At 43.2% G+C, this 17,017-nt stretch overlaps 1 protein-coding gene across 2 annotated transcripts; it reads right to left on the bottom strand.

Moving 5' to 3' along the window:
* Positions 1 to 828: 828 nt before the first annotated feature.
* Positions 829 to 15,867, bottom strand: PLIN1 (perilipin 1). 2 transcript variants are annotated; one of them, XM_089537949.1, is made up of 9 exons: positions 15,802 to 15,867; positions 14,428 to 14,517; positions 13,665 to 13,866; positions 12,853 to 12,935; positions 9,729 to 9,981; positions 8,317 to 8,489; positions 5,894 to 6,040; positions 3,282 to 3,500; positions 829 to 1,843 (listed from the first exon to the last, which is right to left on the bottom strand). In XM_089537949.1, the coding sequence occupies exons 2-9, from the start codon at positions 14,470 to 14,472 to the stop codon at positions 1,475 to 1,477; spliced, it is 1,491 nt and encodes a 496-aa protein (XP_089394075.1). In that variant the 5' UTR covers positions 14,473 to 14,517; positions 15,802 to 15,867; the 3' UTR covers positions 829 to 1,474. The 2 variants fall into 2 exon arrangements, with proteins under 2 accessions (XP_089394075.1, XP_089394076.1); XM_089537950.1 differs by lacking the exon at positions 5,894 to 6,040.
* Between the last annotated feature and the right edge of the window lie 1,150 nt (positions 15,868 to 17,017).

Raw genomic sequence — 17,017 nt, 5'->3', positions numbered from 1 at the left:
CAAATTGTCTGGGGCTACTGGGGGCTGATCCGAAACATCTGGACAAACAAAGGTTCCCCACTCTTAGGTTAAAGGGTAAATATAATGCAATTTTATTTTATTGGTGGACGCTGCTCATCGTACATATGCAATAGTTCTAACCATTAAAAAAATAGCCATTCCCATCCAGTTTATATATTTCTGAGGCCAAAAGCATATGTAGATACTTGGTTTTGGTGGCATGGTTGTAGATGCTTTCTGTTAACGTCTGTGGACATTACTGTTTTTCTCTTAAACTCTTTAAAGTCTTAACTAGAAAGGTGGTAGCCCACCTTTTACATATGGAATACGTGTGCACCTTCAAGCTGAAATGTTGGAGGGTATAAAACCTCCAACTGAAAAACAAAGAGTTAGAGTAGATGAGGCAGCCTACATTTAGTCCATCAGTGAAGAAAAACAGGCACACTGAATGTGTTTAATATAGCAGATAGGTACCCCTGGCCTAAGCGTCAGCCTACAGAAGGTACTCATCCAAGCTGTGGAAATCTCTGGGGAAGCCTCCCCCATCCAAGAGATCCTCTCTTCTCTAAATCCCAACCTGGTATTACCCTGAAGCAAATCCCCAAATCACTAAGGAGTTTATCACATGGTAAGTGCCTAAATCCCATGCAGAAACAGGATTCAAATCCCAGAAAAATCCCACAAAAGCAGGATCATTTTCAGACTCATTGGGGGCACTGAGCATTAATCCAATATTAACCTGCACATAAAGTGGACAAAATTGGCTGCTTTTTACTTTCAGGAGAATCCCCAAAGTAAAAAGCAGCTGATTTTGCCCACTTTATGTACGGGTTAATGTTGGATTAATAGTCAGTACCCCCAACATCTTGTGAAAATGATCTCACTTTGGTGGGATTTGTCCACTTTCTGTGCCCATTAATGCATGATGTCATGTGAAAACGATCCTGCCTTTGCAGGATTTCCCCCCTTTAAATCCCGTTTCTGCATGGGATAAACCTCGTGTGATAAACTGCTAAGAGAAGATAGCCTTCCAAACTTTGCTCCCCTTTTCTCTCCCCTTTATGGGAATTGGGGAGGAGTAAAGCTGGCTGGCTGATGGATTCTGACACTGTAGTCCAAAAATGTAACTTGCCCATTATACCCAATATGGCCAGAAACTCCCAACTGTGATTGTCTTCATCTCTGTCATATACTATTTCACTGGGTGACTTTGGCCAAATTGCATCCTCTAAGCCCCAGAAAACCCCATGATAGGTTCACCTTTGGGTGCCATAAGTCAGAAAAGACTTGAATGCACACAGTAAAAACAACAAGAAGAGCAACAACAATAAATACAGGATTAATTTGTGTGGCTAACTGTTGTGGAAGGGCAAACGGGTTTATTTCAGGGAATTCTCATTTCCCTTAATGTCCCCTTTGAACCAAAGCTGTTAAAAAGCAGTAGATGAAGTAGTTGATTTATGTCACCATTGGCTCAGTCTTTCTTTGGGGTAGTGCTATAGAGTCCTGTGTACTGAGCTCTGGTGTATGTAACTTCTGGTGGGGGCCGGAACAGCCCTTCGCTCCATCTCCGCCTGCCAGCCCCCTCCCTGTATGGGGAGAAAGCAGATTTGCGGGATCCAGTATACTCAGCCTCAAAAGCTGGGCTCCGATGGCGTTGGGATGGGGCTTGCTCAGGAGGATCATCAAGGTTGAGGAAGGGAATGGGGTAGTGACCTCGACTGGATCGCCTCCTCTCTTGTAGCCGAAGAGTGGCAACAAGCCACGCATCTTCTTCTTCCTGGCTTGGCTCAACCTGATCTGAGGTTGCAGTTTCCTCTTCTACCTCCAAGGCATTTGGAAGCTAAAACCAATGGGGGGATAGGGGTTAGATGCAGCACAGAGAGAAACAGTGAATTTAAGATGGGCAAAACCAACCCCTAGAATTTTTCAGCAAATCCATGCAGTGCAACTATTGAAGGTCAGTTTCTGTGGCAATCCCAGAGGACTGCCCAAGGAATTGTGGTGGAATATGCAAAGTCCCCTTCAACCAACAGACTGAAGTCACTTAATAAACTGAAGTCATCATCACCCCAAGCTATGATTTTACACTGTGTGACACCTCAGGTCTTCACACAGTAATCTTAAGGTGGGAGGGAGAAAGAGTGCTATGGGAAAGGGAGTGTGTGTGCATGGCATGTTTGTATGGATATGGAGAGAGCATGTGTGCATGCATGCTCTCTATCATCTTGTTATACATGTACGTTTCTTGTGCCTGTGCCTACACAGCCACACACACATTTATATATATTTAAATATGAATAATGAGTTGGCCTCTGACATCAGGCAAATGGAGTATTTGTTAGCATCATGGACAAACATTAACAGCTGCCCAGTGTAAAGAAAGGGTGGTTTTGTATTCGTGGCCTTGTTTGGTATTTGTTGCACTAGCTTGACAGTGTGAGGCTGGAAAAAGATATGGAGGCTGAGAAGAAACTGATAGACTGAGAATAGACTGGAATAGAATAACTTTCTTGCACAGTTCTCAGAGTTAATGTGGGCAGAGAGGGGTCACATTTGCACACTTTGATTTTCTTTGCTTCTGCACTATACTACTACTGCTACTACTGCTGCTGCTGCTGCTGCTGCTACTACTACTACTACTACTACTACTAATAATAATAATAATTTATTTGTATCCCGCCTCTTCCGCAGGATTGGGGTGGCTTACAACAGTAATAAATTACATATAATTTAAAAATAAATCTCATTAGCCCCTCACTCCTAAAACAACAATATAACCCTTGGGAACATGACCTTAGGGGAAGGGGTGCACTCCAGTCCAGGGACCCATATCTCCAGTTATGGAGAAAGGATTGGATCACCAGCTGGGAAAAGTCTGGATAGAATTAGTTGTTTATTCTATCGGCAGATTGGCTGTGAGGGGGACCCCATCAGCAAAAGGGCCGGAATGAGTCTCTGCTGTATATCATTTGCTGCATCACCTACCACCAATAAAGCTTTGCTTATAGCAGTAACACGTGTAAGTGTTCAGCACCAAACAAACTCTTGGGGAGTCCTGGAACTGCAGCTTGTTATGGGACAGAAAAAATTGTATATATTATATATAAACACAAGCACACATGTGCAAGCACCCACATATGCACCCACAGACAGCAGTTAGTTACTGGAAAGATCAAATGTTCAAGAAAGCCAGTCTACCACCCAGTCGGTTATCCAGTTATGCCCACCTCCTTATTTCCCCATTTCCCCCAGTGCGAAAGGAAGGACATATAACTTACAGGTACATAGTGGATTATGGTTCCCAGCAGCTTGCCTGCAATCCCTTGCAAGATGCCCACTTTTGCACCTGCCTCGGACACAGTGTTGCGTGTGGAGACATGGAGAAGCTGGCCAGCTGTGTTCCAGGCAATGAAAGGAGCATTCTTTACCAGCAAGACAGTGGAGAGATAGGCTGTATGCAGGTTCTGAGCCAGCCTTCCCATTGTATTCTTTGCTGTCTAGAAGTAGAAAAATAAAAAAATGAATGCATTGCTGGTCAAGTAAGACTTCCAAAAATACTGAGAATCTGTGTTAACAGCCCCATCCTATACATAACAGTTGAGCCTTGTTTGAGTAGAGGCTTTACTCTCACAAGAAATAGATGGAGGAAAGATAGCACAGCGATAGGAAAAACTGTAACAGAGATAGGACAATGTGAAGTTGAAGGCCTTCACTGCCAGAATCCATAATTTTTTGGGGAGTTTTCGGGCTATTTGGCCATGTTCTGCTTCATATATACAAGTACTTCAATAAAACATAATTTTAATGTAAAGCCTCAAAATTGAATATAGCAAAGGGGTGGGGAATGTGTGATCTTCTACATGTTCTTGAAGTGAAATTAACATAGCCAATAGTGGGGGGTGATGGGAATTATAGTCCAAAGCAATCCAGAGGACTACAAGTTGATCACCCTTCATTAACATTTAACATACAGTAACTGCAATTTATTCATTTTCCTCCATAGAATCATAAAAGAAACTTAGATATATCTGGTATATACTTTTGTTTTGTTTTGTCTATTAAATATTTGCATTTTTTCAAGGATATTAAATCATAGTCATTTCAGGAAGTGGAATGTTTTTTGGGCTGAAAACGTACTGATTCAGATCTCTCCAGAAACCTCATATCACTCACCTGAGATCATCATAGCACTCATAGCATTTTTGTGGTAACTGATAATAATCAAGAGGTTTTTGCTGATTCTTTTAATAATGCAGCCTTTTAGGAGAGCTTTCCAGCTACTTTCCTCCTCCGGGTTGTTTGAGTAGACAAGATAATGAATTGCCTATGTAAAGTGGGACATTGGGTTGCCTCTCCCAGTTACACCCGTTGGGGTACAAAAGGGAAAGGCAAAATGCCAACACTCAGCTTTCCTCCAGCCACAGTTCAACTGAGTAAACATCATTCTGTTTCCTACTGTAGCTAATATCCCCAAGAGCTCATTCTGCTTCTCCAGCACAGATAACTGTATGCATTTGGACTGCCTTGCACACTTGAGAGCTAGAACATTTTGGCAACCCTGCTATTCTGCTGTATTAAATATATAGACCATTGCTCTCTGGCTCTAGTATATGGTGCATGCATGTGTGAACATGAAGATGAACAACAGGATACTGAGAGGGCAGGGCTATTCCAGGTTTCTGGAATGAGCTGCCCTGGTTGAGGCAGAAAGGAATGGTGCACGCAGTTTGAATCTGGCCAAAGTGAAAGCAATTCTAGTTTTTGTTGGTGCTGTCATTGATTTCATTTCTTTTCTTTTGGGTATGTGTGTGTGAATTGGGTGTCTAAAGTGCCACTGTGGTATTTCAGGATAAATATGGCTTTAGACTAGAGCATTAAGGATGGAGGGGGGGGGAGGTATAACTTCAAGAATCCCACAGCCAGAAGCCATGTTGCCTGAGAAATCCTGGTAGTTGTAGTAACTTTTCAAAGCTTTGGGCATATATTAAACACAAAAAATGTCCCAGATTTTTAAAAAAATGGATCTTATCTCAGAGACAGCAAAGCCAGAAGTTAGAAAGAGTGAGAGAACGACAGACAGAGACAGAAAAGGAGCAGGAAAGAGAGCGAGAAGATGTGGCCTGCCCCCTTTTGCTTCTGGGCTGTTAGCTTCAGCTCTCTCCATCACCAGCAACGTGTACACCCAACAGATTTTACCAAAGGGAACATAGCTCTTGGCAGAAAAAAAATGTTCTGTACTTAGCTAGATGGTTTATTGGTTATAAGACAGCTTCCTATGTCCTTATTCCAGTCAGCTTACTACCCACTCAACATGTGCATTATTCAATGAACAGAGGACACCATAGCAAATACTTTCTGTAGCGTGTATGTACCCAACTGCCCTGCTTGCATAACAAAATTTTGATTTTTAAAACATAAAACAATGTCTTGTAATGAGTCAGAATAGAGTCTTTCTGGTGCAGTATTGTCCAGCAGGGGTTGTGGGGCATGTGTCCATCCAGATGTTGCTAGACTGCAGTTCCTATCAGCTCTAGTCAACAGTGAGCCATCATGGGAACTGCAGTTCAACATAAACTATAAGAGACATACATTTCTAATTCCTGGTCTACAACTGGGGGTAGGCAAGCTGGTGCCTTCCCAATGCTTTAGACTACATCTTCCAACTCCTCTTCTTGCTAGCTGTGCTAGCGAGTAGTCCAATGTGGATCATATCAGGTTTCCTACTCCAGTCTACATCAACTCTCCAAGATTTCAAACAAGGGATCTTTCTCTGCCACATATGGAGATGCCAAGGATTGAACCTGGGACCGTTTGCATTCAAAGCATGTGCTCTAACACTAAGCTATGCTTTCTCCTCTCAAGTTCAACAACAGCATTTCCAGATTAATACCTCTCTTGCTTGGTCGTCTTCCTTCTTTGCTTCTTCCTCTTTCTTTTGTAACCTCCTCTGACTTTTCCTTAGCCAGTCAGTTGCTGTGTTCCAGCCACCAGAGAGCACCCACTGGATTTTTGCTCTGCTCTGTCTGGCCAAATGATCCTGCACAGAAAAAGATGGTTTCTGTTTCTAGACTGAACTATGGTGAGAAAGGAAAATTTGGTCACTTTAAAGAAAGGTTGCCCCTCTATGGATGAACAAGTACAGTCGGCCCTCTGTTTTTGCAGGGGACCCCACCTGCGAAAACAGAGATTTGCCAGTATTCAAGCCCCGCAGGGGTGAGCCCCATTAAAAATAATGGAGGTCACCTTTCCATGAATATTCAAGACCAGGGACCTCAAGTCTGTGAGAAAGTAGTGATGATTGTGCTTTGAATGCAAAAGGTGCAAAGTTTCAGTTTTGACAACTTAAAGTTAGATGGTGAAAGCCTTCTTGTCTGAAACCCAGGAAAGCCACTGTCAGTCAATGTAGACCACAGGTGGACATCTTAGAGCCATTCAAAAGTTGTTGGTCTGCATTTCCCATTGTCCCTCATCATTGGCAGTGATAGAATCATGGAATCATAAAGTTGGAAAAGACCACAAGGGCCATCCAGTTCAACCTCCTGCCATGCAAGAATACACAAAGTACTCTCAGCAGATGGCAATCCAGCCTCTGATGACTAAAGATGATTGCAGTTGCAGAACAACAACAAATTGAGGCCCACATACTCCTCACTCCTGGTGACACAGTACTAAGCTAGATGTATTTTTTCTGGAAACTATTTAATCTTGGAAAGTAGAGATTATCAGAGCATAGAAAGGCACCCAAGACACCCTCCTTGGTGTGAACTGGAGGATTGGAGATGTATGTTGAAGAAGAGGACTTGGGAGGGGAAGTTGCTCTGAGATTCCAGCTATGGTTCCCAGGCACAGAAGCACAGAAGGGAGGTGATGGTGTTAGTGGGGGTCTTCCTCCAGTGAATTAGAACTGGTTTTCCCAGGGAGAGTTCATGGCTTTGGGAAGGATGTTCATGAAGGCCATGAATCAATAGAGAGACAGTTAAAAATAAACCAGCTTTTTCATCTTCAATTGGAAACTGATCGCCCGGAGATAAAGTTAAGGTCATTAAAAGAAATCAAAAGCCGGTCTTCAAACCCAAGAGTTGGTCTCAATTCAACATCCGCTCAGTGTTGTTTAAAAATCCACACAAAGACTTACACTACACTGAGCCATATACCAACACCCCCAACTTACTGTAAAGTCCCAAAACCATCTCACACAGCCATTACATGCTTCATGGTAAGCAGGGAGGATCAGAGAAGATGTGGCTACCTTACTATAGCCAAGCAGACAATGATGACATCAGTGCTGAGATTTGCAGAGGCCCATTGGGGATCTCAGCACTTTTGTATTCATTGTGCGTCTGGCTGTGTGAGTGTGTGTGCTGGGCTTGTCAAACATTTCCTCAGTTCTACCTGCTTGCCTCAAAGCAGGGATATGTGAGCGAGGAGGCTTTGGGGACCGTAAATTGGGAGAGAGTCTCTGGGCATTGCACAGGGACAAGGGGAAAACCAACTTATGCAGCAACTGAAAAAGAACATCAGGGACACTTTTGTGTGCAGATGTTCCTACCTGAATTCTGGCCAAAGTTGACTAAAGCCTAAGCTATCCAACAACATTACATATATGATATGTGGTGTACTTTCAGTAGAGCACACTGATCTGGACTGGGACTCCTAGATATGGGGATAGCCCCAAAGGACATGCATTTTTGGTTCCAGGCTTTTGGCCTCACAGAGATAGATAGGCTTTGTGGGCTTTCAAATACCGTGATGCAATTGAGCCCCGAGAAGCCGTCAAGAAGAACTTGGGGGAGCTCTATTTTCTAAACATGAGGAGGAACATCCTGACAGTAAGAGCTGTTTGACAGTGGAACACACTTCCTCAGAGAGTGGTGGAGTCTCCTTCTTTGGAGGTTTTTAAACAGAGGCTGGATAGCCATCTGTCAGAGGTGTTTTGATTGTGAGTTCCCACATGGCAGGGGGTTGGACTGGATGGCCCTTGTGGTCTCTTCCAACTCTATGATTCACATTAATGATGACAAACCTAGAACAGCAACGTGCAATTTAGCACTGAATAAGAATATGATGAGCTATGCCACTGGGGTGAGAGCCAATGTAGTGTAGTGGTTTGAGTGTTGGACTATGACTCTGGGGACTAGGGTTCAATTCCCTTCTTGGCCGTGGAAATCCACTGGGTGATGCCGGGCAAGTCATACCCTCCCAGTGCCAGCAAACCCCATGATAGGGTTGCCTTAGGGTCACCAGAAACCAGAAACAACTTGAAGGCACACAACAACAATACACCACTGAGGCAACCCTCGTTGGGGCACTTACCAAACCTGGGATCCATGTAGCCAGTTCCTGGCCTTTGTCTTTCACAAGCTGGATTGTTTGGACTGTCTGTTTGTAGGCATGCTGGGAAACAGAAATAGCTAAGGCTGTCACCTTCCCAAAGGTGGTGGATGGAGCTATCTCCTTTGGCACAGATGTCCCTGGAGGCCCACAAGCTACAAGGAGAAAGTGTGATAAGCATATACATGTAATTAACATACAAGAGCATTAAGAAGTGACATGATAGCCATCTTTTAATATCTGAAAGCTGTCATGTACAAGATGAAGCCAGACTGTTTTCTGTTGCTCCAGAGACCAGAACACAATCCAATGGATTCAAGTTACAAGAGATTCCACCTAAACATCAAGATGAACATCTTTACTGTAAAAGCCACTTGACAGTGGAATGGACTCTCAGTCTTTGGAGGTCTTTCAATAGAGATTGCATGGGCTTCTTTCAGGACCATTTAGTTGTGTATTCTTTCATGGTGGGGGGCTGGATTTGATGGCCCTTGTGGTGACTTCCAACTTTATGGAGTTTATCACACGGAGGCAAATCCTGTGCAGAAACAGGATTTTAAAATCCGCTAAACACCCGCAAATGCAGGTTGTTTTTCAGACATGTTGGCAGAAAGAGAAATAATGTGAAAATAGCCCAAACAGAAAGCTGACAAAAACCTCTCCTTTCTCCTTTCGGAATTTCCCAAAAGCAAAAGGGAGTGGGTTTTGTTGGCTTTCCTAGCCCAGACTGGATCAGAGGTCAGACTCAAAATTGCTGATCTACACTGCAGAGTGCAGACAATTAACAATCATTTCTTCTCCATAGGGAATAGTGGGAAATGTAGAATGATGTGTAATGTGGGAAGTGGGGTAAGGCGATTGGGTGATAATACTGAGAATTTTTTGATTAAAGATCCTAATCACATTTCCAAAGACTGGTGTGTGTGTCGGGGGAGTGTACATCCCTCCCAGCTGTGATGTGTTTTAAATCAGTCTCTTTGAGTAAAGAAAATACCTTGATGGTGGTAGATTGGGACTGACTGAACAAGGAAAGGGGACATCATTGCTCCCCGTAAGGATCATGGTGGTGCTAGATTGTACCCCAAATATATGATGGGACAGCAGGGATGTGTGGCATATCTCTACTGGGGTGCAAACATCTGAACCTCTGTGTTTGACTTGCAAATTTGGAAATAATGACAAATATTATTTTAAAAAATGGATAAGGCTCCTGTGTTATTTGGAGGAAACCAAACCCCAAGTGGAATCTTGGAAATATCATTACTTAGAGAACTGAAACGGATACAATGCTTTTTAGTCCCATTTTAGGAAGCTTTACACATGGGCAACCTCTGGTTGTTGGTCTACCAAAACCTGAAGCCGCCTCCACAGATAACCCACGTAGTGATATTGACCTGCCCGGGTCTCTTCTTTTGGAAGAAAAAAGTCCATCAGCTTTTCCAGCTTCCCAGTCACTGCTTCTGCTCCAGCTTCTGCCACCTGACTCACTTGGCTGCTCCTGGCATACTCCACAGTGGCCTTCACACTGTTTTTGGGCCGCTCATAGTTTTTGGCAGCCAGCCCCATGGCTTTGTTCAAGATACCCACAATAATGTGCATGGACTTTTGAATCTGAGTTAAGATGGACTCCTTTAGATCAGAAGTAACCTAGAGGAAGGGAAGACAATAGAGACAAACTTCGTGAGCCATTCTGGCCTTTTGGCTCAATGGGAGAACATCTAGCAGAAAATCTGTATTGCTAAGCAGAACAGAAGCTGTTCGGAAAAATGCTGTACTAGGTAAGAACAGGTAATAAAGGTTGCTGCATCAGAAATGTACTGATAGCAACCAAGGGCTTAGGTACTCTTTCTGGAGCATCAATGAGGCCACAGCCCAGCTCAATATTTATTGCAGGAGTGGGGAATCTCTGGCCTTATGCATGTTTTAGACTGCCACTCCCATAATCTTTACCATTGGCCATACTGACTCAGGATTCTCAAAGTCAACTTCCAAAACATCTGGCTGGTCAGGCATTATGGTCTCTTATCTTGATCAGGACTTTGATATGAGAGATCCAAACTTCAATCATCAGTATTCTTGGGAACTTGGCACTCATTGGGAGTGAGGTTGAGAACTGAAGGATAAATTGGATCCAGTGTCGGACTGGATCAGTTAGTAATTGGACATCCAGTACTATTTTTGAACTGTATTTTTAAAGGTTCCCTCTAGGTTTTGCTACCTTTTTCTGAACCTGATTCATATTGTGGTCTATGGTGGATCTTCCTCTGATTGAGGAAGTTATATTCATTTCCCACTCTGGGACCCAGTAGGTCTTGAAACCATTACTACTTAAGCTAAGTACTGGGGTTGTATTGGCATTGGAAGAGCCAGTGTGGTGTAGTGGCTTGAGCATTGGACTATGGCTCTGGAGACCAAGGTTCGAATCCCTGCTTGACTGTAGAAGCTCACTGGGTGACCATGGGTGAGCCACACTCTGTTGGTCTCAGAGGAAGGCAAAGGCAAACCTCCTTTGAAAAAATCTTATCAAGACAACCCTATGATAATTTCAACTTAGGGTTGCCATAGGTTGGAAACAACTTGAAGGCACACACAAAAACATTTGCATTGCAGATTATGTGATTGGTGGTGGCCTCGGTGGGTGGACAGATAGTGGGAAAAGTTTAGCTGGTGCTGTGTGCCTTCAAGTCATTTCTGACTTATGGTGACCCTTGAATTGATGCTAACATAGGGTTTCTTGGAAAAACTTGTTCACCGGGGAAGACCTTTGCTTCCCTCTGAGGCTAGGAGAGTGTGACTTGCCAAAGGGTTTCTGCGGCTAAATGGGATTCAAATCCTGGTCTCCACAGTCAAATTCCAATACTCAAGCCACTACACTATGCTGAGCTCTTGTCTCTTAACAATTCAGCAGTTTCTGACCAGTTATTTGTATTTCCATCAGATGGCAATGTTTAGCTTTCTTCAGAGCCCAGCATTGCTGAAAAAGTATCATTGGCCTGGAATAATTTAAGTGTCCACCAGATGGTACTCTTCCTGATTCAGAATACTGTATCTGATGTTAACTGCTGTCAAGGCTTTACCACACCAGGGAAAATCAGGAGGAAATCGAAAAAGGTATTTTTCCCAGGACATGTGTGCGATCGTGTGAAAGATTTTCCCACACATAGCGCTTAGAGATGACTTATCCTAGGAAGAACCAGGAATGCTTCTGCAACAAATCATTCCCGGGATTTCTTCCCGGGATAAGTCCTCTTTAATTGCAATATCATGGGATCGTGCAAATGTCCCAGGAAAATGCCTTTATAACCCCCCAATTTCCCCCATATGATAAAGCCCTATGACTTATAGTGACCCTATGAATGACAAACCTCCAAGTCACCTATCATCAATGGTTTTGCAGACTCAGGCCATCACTGCTTTGATTGAATTTATTCATCTGAAATGCAGTCTTCCTCTTTTCCTACTGCCTTCCACCTTAAAGCATTATAATCTTTTCTAGTGAGTTATGTCTTCTCATGAAATGGCTGAAGTCCCTGTTTCGTCATTTTGGTTCCTAGGGAGACTTCAGGTTCGATTTGCTCTAGAGCTCATTACACTATCATAATAAGATTTATGGAATCCACATAACCAAGAGATGTAGTGATGGCTTCAAATAAAGAAGTCCATCAACATCATTAGATAAACCAGGGCTGGGGAACTTGTGGCCTTCTGTAGACTGCAATTCCTGGCAGTCCTTGCCAGCCTAGCCAATGGCAAGGAATAATGAGAGTAGTAATTCATCAGCATCTGAATGGCTACTGCTTTCCCAGTCCTGATATATACTAATAGTAATCACAAGGTAGGCAAAATGGCACTACACACACAAATAGGAAAGTACCAGCACTGGAATTCCCTGTTGTAAGAAAGTTCTCATCTGCAGCTAAAATGTCTGGGTGGGAGGTTAAATCATGAAAATGCCCTTATACTCCCTTGAGGGGAATTTAGGAGCAATTTTAGGGAGTGGAGGTTGCAGCCCTCCAGGTCTTTTGGAGGAACTAATACAGACTACTAGCCTACAACAGTTGTCCACCCAGATGCAGAAGGATATACAAAGTCTCAGGTTAAGTTGCTGGCAGCTCCACTGTTGTTGTGTGCCTTCAAGTCATTTCCGACTTATGGCAACCTTAAGGTGTGTCTATCATGGGGTTTGCTTGGCACAATTTGTTCAGAAGAGGTGTGCCATTGCCTTCCTCTGAGGCTGAGAGAGTGTGACTTGCCCAAGGTCACTGAGTGAGTTTCCATAGCTGAGTCAAACCCTGGTCTCCGGACTCAGCGTCCGATATTCAAACCACTGTGCCACATTGGCTCTGCTAGATGGTCAAATAGCAAGCACTTGATGAGAAGGACCTATCTGTGCCAGAGATGCTGGAAAGCCACAACCCACCAGATTTTTATAAAAGGCAAGCTAGATGGATTTTGATTATTCATTCCTTGGACTCTTGGTTTAGTACAGTAACACAGTTTTGTATGGCCTTAACTTACTTCCTCCAGAGGCTTATGGAGGGCAGGAATCTTCTGCTCCAACTGATCCAGACCTTGACAAGCCAGGACATTCGCAACTGCAACTTAATTTTTAAAAAAGTTATATAAATTAGCATGACATAAAAAGAAAGAGTAGGACCAGGCCGTGGATGGACTGATTCACCAAGTGTAAGTCGACACGCGTGTTTCAGTGAAATGCCTTAATGCACTTTTGAGGGCATCATTCTGTACTCGGCTCCCAAAACTGGTCCCTGTGCAGACTACAAAAGAGGGAGATTATGTGCATTTTAGAGAAGTAAGCACAACTCTTCCCACAGGCTACTCCTTACTATAGGGGCCAGAGAGGTGCTTTGGGAAGGAGGCAAAGGGTCCCATTGCACTTTGGACCAGGTTCTCCTCTAGGGTTATCCTATTGAGATGACTCCTGTGCTTTTGCCTTGGGCAAAGTACTTTCTGGTGGACTCCCACATATTTCAATAGCCATTGGGGGGATTTACTTGGTGGTGGCAGCAATCTTCAATGTTCCAAGAAGTGCTTCTTCAAGCAGTGGCAAGCTAGAGCCACATATTAATTTCCTATAATGGCCCAACATAGTATTGCCTCGGAACATTTTGGGAAATCCTGTAAACTTAAAAACAGGGGGTAGTCTTATTCCCCTAGTTTGTTCAGAGCACTGGAACAGATCTCAGCAGTGGACTATACTGGGCCTCCACAATCTGCTTCAGAAGGATGCTGGGTGTTAATGTCAAGATGGAATTAAACTTGCATGGCTTCCATTTTCACATACAGTTTTGTCCTCAGTCATGACTTACACTGGGGTTCCAGTTTCTGTACCACAGGCCTCATGCTCCATGCAGCCAGGGAGCTGGCACTTTGGAGTCCTCGTTCATAGGCCGAGCATAGAGATGCCATCAGCGGGTGAGCTTCTTTGGTTGTGGCATATGTCTTCCGAAGGCTGTTGCAAGCGGAATTCACCACTGGAAGATGCAAGATCCTCTGCAATGCATTATTTTCCTGTTTAGGAAGGAAGGAAGGAAGGAAGGAAGGAAGGAAGGAAGGAAGGAAGGAAGGAAGGAAGGGCACTTAGATAATTTATTATCTTTGGAAGTCATAAACATAATAATTTGCAAACAGCTTTGGGCATAAATATTAGCAAGGAAATGTAGCATTTCAGAAAAAGCACTCTGACCATTGTGGATAAATGGCATAGGAGGGATATTTACTGTGCTATGACCTGGTGACAAAACAAAAACAACAATACAGATTGTAGGCATGGAAGGCTAATGCTGCATCTAGATGGCACCACTTACTTACTCATTTATTTTCTGGTTTTCATCCAAGGAGCTCCAAGTGGCAACATACAGTGCTGTTCCCTAGTTTATATTCTTACAACAGGCCTGTGAGGTGAACTAGACTAAAAGATATAGCCAGCCTATGTAGTATGCAAACTCTTATTATGCGGTTTCAGTTGTACACAAAGCCCCTTTGTGCTGCTTGCTATCTGGTGCTGCTCGCACTACCTTGTGCTGGTAAAGTGGTCATAGGTTTGATTAATTTTTATATCTACACACTTACCTTGGACGTTCCATTCTGCATTATTTGCTTGCGTCTGGTTGCCATCCTTACACATCAGAATGGAAACCAAGGTACAAAAAGCGGAATGATCTGCAAAGACAAACGTTTCACCCACTGTGATTTCTTTAGAAACCCCTGGAGTCTATGCACATCTAGTATATGCCTCCCTTTCTAGTAATGCACTAGAAGCTCAACTCTTGAACAAAGGGAAATTGCTTTAGATACTAAAACTAATTAAAGGGATAGGGTCATTTTTAGGAATCACCCAAATAATTACTGCATACATGAAATAATAAATGTGGAGCTTTTACTCAAATATCATAGGGAACGTGATTGTTTCACTTGATCTTACAAGAAAAGTACATGTATTACACAACCAGTATGCAAAGGGATCTTGTAGCACCCTTGAGACTATGCAAGAAAAGTTGGTAGCATGAACTTTCTTAGATCTGAGTCTGCTTCCTTAGATGTATGGATCCTGAAAGCCTCTCTTTGCCTAACAGTGCAAATCTAAATATCTGCTCAGAGGTATCGAATACCAAGTTGAATGGGACATATATCCAGGTAAACGTGTATAGGACTGCAGTCTTAGCATCTTTCATGTTTGCAATATATCCATAGGGCTTAAGATATGCATGCTGAACCATGAAGTTTTTTTCTTTTAAAAAACAGTCACAGTCACCAAAACTAGTCCTAGCAATCTCAGAATTAAAACCAGGACTTTTTAAAAAGAAAATCTGCAGATTGGCCAACTGCAACATAGCTTTGAGTACCATTTTTCCCCCTTGAAAACAATATTAGGGTACATATATTCCAGCTTTACTTATTGCCACCAATTGTACCAGTTGCATTTATATTCCTCCCTTTTCCCACCATGATAAAATAGATGGTCCTCCTCCTTCCCACTTTATTTTCACATCAACCTTGTGAGGTAGGTCTAAATCAGTCGTGTCCAAATGTTACAAAGTGACTTCCAGGGCTCCATGCAAATCGAAACCTGGATCTGTCAAACATCTGTCCATCATTCTAAAGCCACTACACCACACTGTCTCTTACTTTAAATATAAATTTAAGATGAATTGCTTATTGAAGGGCAGTTACGCATTCTAGGGATTAAGAATGTAGGAAGCTGTACCAGCTGCATGCATCTATGTTAATGCCTTTACCTCTGCTACAGTTCTGTACCAATGTACACAACATCCTTGCCATGTGTACGCAACAGATTAAAATGCAGGTTAACTGTGTTAAATGTGGATGTTCATGCTGTACATATTTATGCTCCTAATCCATATTATGTAAAGTAACTATATGTAGAAATTCCAGTGCTACTATATAGGTACTATTTTACAATAACAGTATTGGAAAAGTACTTACAGACTGCAGGGATCCAGCTATCTTTAGCAAAGTTCCAGGAAGCAGGGAACAGATAGCATGTGGCAGTCACCACTTCGATTCTGACAGAGGCAAGTCTTACCCAAGATGGTAATTTGCCTAAGTCCCACCTTCTGGCTAAACGGGTCAAAAAGTCTGCCAAGTTTTTGTGGTAACTGGGTAAAAGAGCTCCCTTGATTCTTATAAAAGTTAGGCAGATGGCTAAAATAGTGGCCAACTGCAGACTTGAAATGGCCAGGAGACCAGGAGTGCTTCTTTGGAACACATAAATCAGAGTGATGTAAATTGATTCTATGAAGATCGTTGTGCAGTTATTCCATCTTTCTCTCTTCAGTGATTTTTTTTTTGTAGGAAGAAAAAAAAGTTAGAAATGATGGGAGAAGCATTTGAATTTAAGATGAAAACATCTGGATGGGGTGCTTTGATTGTGTATTCCTGCATGGTAAGGGGTTTGGACTGGATGGCCTTTGAGGTTTCTTATGATTCTAGCATGGCAGGAGTTATTAATGAGGAAGAACAGACAGCCTAGGACAAGCTGCAGCAGTTTGTTTTTGCCTGAACCTACAGGGAAGGGCAAGATTGCACTCCCTCTCTTCTCCTGCTGCTGAGATAATTGAGTGTGAAGAACTACTTTTGTACCTTGAACTCAGGGGCTGTACAGACCACTTCAAGGAGTGGCCTGCAGCTGCCTCTTTCTTTGCTAAATCATGGCCATGGCAACTGCATGCCGTGGCCCCGATCTGGCCTTTCCGCAGCACAAAAAGTGTCTCCTTTCTGCACTGCAGAAAGAGTGCTATAGCTGCTGGTGCTGCAGCTTTTCTGCGCTTTGGTGCTGTGTCATCTGGACGCAGCACCAGAGGAGCGCCGTGAAATTGCCTGCCATGTGGTGTGGTGCGCGGTGTCATGCCGGCATGGTCAGGGTCAAGGTGTGCATTGTGCGGACACCATGCACCCAGTCGTCTCCTGGCCGGCCTTTATTGTTGGTCTGTACACCCTCTCAGACTACAGCATTTCAAGTAAGCTGAGTACAAAGGTGGAAAGTGTAAGGAAGAGAGAGAAACTGAGATATTTTAAAAGCAGCTGAAAAAATGGGATGATAGGGGATTCATTGGAATAGTCCCTGACAAATCAGGAGAGTTGAAGGGTATGTCTCTTCCCATAATATTCCATGCCTGAGAGAAGGAAGAATGCACACTAG

Source organism: Sceloporus occidentalis, unplaced genomic scaffold, assembly GCF_023333645.1.
Source record: "Sceloporus occidentalis isolate IW3139 unplaced genomic scaffold, rSceOcc1.0.p SCAF_9, whole genome shotgun sequence".
Lineage (NCBI taxonomy): Eukaryota > Metazoa > Chordata > Lepidosauria > Squamata > Phrynosomatidae > Sceloporus > Sceloporus occidentalis.
Note: the sequence above shows the minus strand (reverse complement) of the source record. Positions and strands in the feature narration are given on the sequence as shown.